This window comes from Triticum dicoccoides, chromosome 7A (genome assembly GCF_002162155.2).
Source record: "Triticum dicoccoides isolate Atlit2015 ecotype Zavitan chromosome 7A, WEW_v2.0, whole genome shotgun sequence".
In the NCBI taxonomy this organism is placed as follows: Eukaryota; Viridiplantae; Streptophyta; class Magnoliopsida; order Poales; family Poaceae; genus Triticum; species Triticum dicoccoides.
The window spans coordinates 740,282,956-740,285,449 of record NC_041392.1 but is presented as its reverse complement, the minus strand read 5'-3'; the positions used below and the strand labels follow the sequence as shown (position 1 = coordinate 740,285,449).

At 39.3% G+C, this 2,494-nt stretch overlaps 1 protein-coding gene across 1 annotated transcript; it reads left to right on the top strand.

Moving 5' to 3' along the window:
• The first annotated feature begins 929 nt into the window (after positions 1-929).
• Positions 930-2,192, top strand: LOC119329250 (pheromone receptor transcription activator-like). The gene has a single exon (XM_037602262.1). It carries the CDS (start codon positions 930-932, stop codon positions 2,175-2,177), a length of 1,248 nt encoding a protein of 415 aa, XP_037458159.1. The 3' UTR covers positions 2,178-2,192.
• The last annotated feature ends 302 nt before the right edge of the window (positions 2,193-2,494 follow it).

Here is a 2,494-nt window from a genome sequence, read left to right as displayed (position 1 = left end):
CTTTTTTTGGTGAGCCTGTCAATTACTTTTAATATATAATAGATAGACAGTTAGTTGTTTTTTTGAGTTATTTTCTAGCATTTATCTTTTTCTAGTGAGCCCGTCAATTACTTCTAATACATAATAGATTAGGTTGTGTTGGATCCTTCTAGAAAAAGCCTTACACATATTATTTTATGGGCCATAAAATAGGGCCCAATATATACATGTGTAACCGATAAAAACACATCTTCCGCGAGAACTGGGCTTACCAAGGAGGCAGGTCGATGCTCTAAGTAACATATGTGTTATACCATGACTTACCAAATGTCCTAGTATTTTCTAGTTGCTCTTAGTGTATCTTTCCTACTTGGTATCTCAATTTCTAAGTTAAGCCCCAAAGCAAGGTCCATGTTATACTTGGATATTATGGATTAAAGGACGGCCACTTCTAGATTAGGTAGTTCCAAATATAGGATATGGATGTAATCAATATGATCACTGATACATTAGGATGTAATCAATGTGATCAACAAAGGATTTGGACGCAATTAACAACCAAATAAATTTGACCACAATTATATTGTATATTCGAGTAAAACTTAGTTGGGTTTAACTCCCATTAATACTTCTTGATAAGGATATGGATGTGGTCAAATGGTAATCATTTAATATTTCTATTTTTAGAAGTATTAATAGTTCTATATGTGGATGTGAATACTTACATAAGAAGAAATACATATCAGTGCTTGCAAAGAAGGATGTGGATGCACTCACATATGTATATTTGGACGATAGTTAATAGTATCCATAAAATAGCACTTTTTATGAGTTATGTATGTTATTGTTTACTAAAGATTTACATGGTCCTTGTATAGTCAAATAGCACTGCCATACAACCCTTTTACTTCTATATAAGGGGAGTACATCTTCTCATATCCTACACCAATATGTGGTTAGCCAACAGTACTCCTAAATCCCTAGTTTTCTATAGATCCTTGTGCTTCCTATTTGTAGTAGTTACTTTCTTCCTCTTTGTCCACATTAGTATGCCGAGGAAAGAGCGGCGGTCCGGTGTGGCATACATCCAGAATGACAAAGACCGTGATCTCACCTTCTACAAGCGACGTTCCGGTTTGTTCAAGAGGGCTACTGACATCTCTTCCCTCACTGGGGCTAGGGTTGCGGTCGTCCTAGAAACAAACAATGGAAAGATGCACTCATTTGGGACGCCATTGGCCGATCCCATTGTTGATGCTTTCCTATTTGGAGCTCGAACAGCAGTTCCCTCCGTCGACGAGGCAACCACTGCTAGGATTGGAAGTGTACAAAACGAGGTGGCTCAGTTGGACATGGAGAACATGAGTGAGGAAGACAAAAACCAACTTTCCATCCTTCGTATGAAAAATATCCAAGAAGAGAATCCATGTATGGTGGCAAATCTTATCTTCACAAAGGAACAAGATCTCGGTCTTGAAGATCTGAACAAGCTCTTCAGTGAGCTCTCTCGGGTCCAAAAAGACATTAGATTCCGGCTACCTCCATTGCATGGTCGTGAAGACAAGACTGGTGGCACATGTGTGGCACAAGATCTGCAACTACCAAGTGTTCTACCGGCGGATCATTTGGGTACTACTCATTCACTTATGCAGTCATCGTGGCCTCACAATCTCTCACAACTCCAGCTACCTTTAGATCCACTACCACCACAACCAGAACAAACTCCGGCACCACTTTTTCCTATGCAGGCACCACAAATGTTCCACTCTGCACCAACATCTTTAGCTCCACACTTGGATTCCCATGTCCAACCCATACCAAATCAGGTACATGAGCAAACTCCACCAGAGGAGTTGCATGTTCAGAACTACGAAAGTCCTTGCAACATAGTGCAACCACAAAAAAATGATGCAAACCATGACTCAACATCTGGGAAGAATTTGGAGGCCTCTGCACTATTGGGGTACTCGAGTGGCAATGCGCTTTCTATTGATGACCCATTTAACACTGAACAATGGGGTTATGCTCTATCAGATCAGTCGTGCTACAATAGTTTCCTAGGGATGGATGCTTACTTAGGCTCTAGTGGTACGGATCTAGGACAGTCTTCCATGGTAAATGGTGGATGGGTTGATGTGTCGCCCTCTTCCACTGGACAAGATATTGATATTCTTACAGACTATGGAGAGTTGTTGTAGATGCTATTTAGTGGTTCCATGTAAGAGCTATATTGAAATAAAATATATTTATTTACAAATTCACTATCCTTTGGACTACTATCTTAATTAGGATGTTTAGGAAAAATATGCATGCTCAGTGTTCCAGGTCTTGGTCCATGATGTTTTTTCATCAGTACCTACCATTTTTGTTGTTGTTGTTGTTTAGATCATTAGCATCTTACGAATGAAGGAAGTGGAACATGTATTTACAACCATACACCTCTTAGAATATCGTGAGGAAAACATTAGCGTGTCAACTAAAAATAGAAGCCATGCTCATTAAATAATTAAATTAA

Coding starts and splice junctions, on each gene's coding strand:
- LOC119329250 (XM_037602262.1), top strand. CDS start 930: ATGTGGTTAGCCAACAGTACTCCTAAATCCCTAGTTTTCTATAGATCC.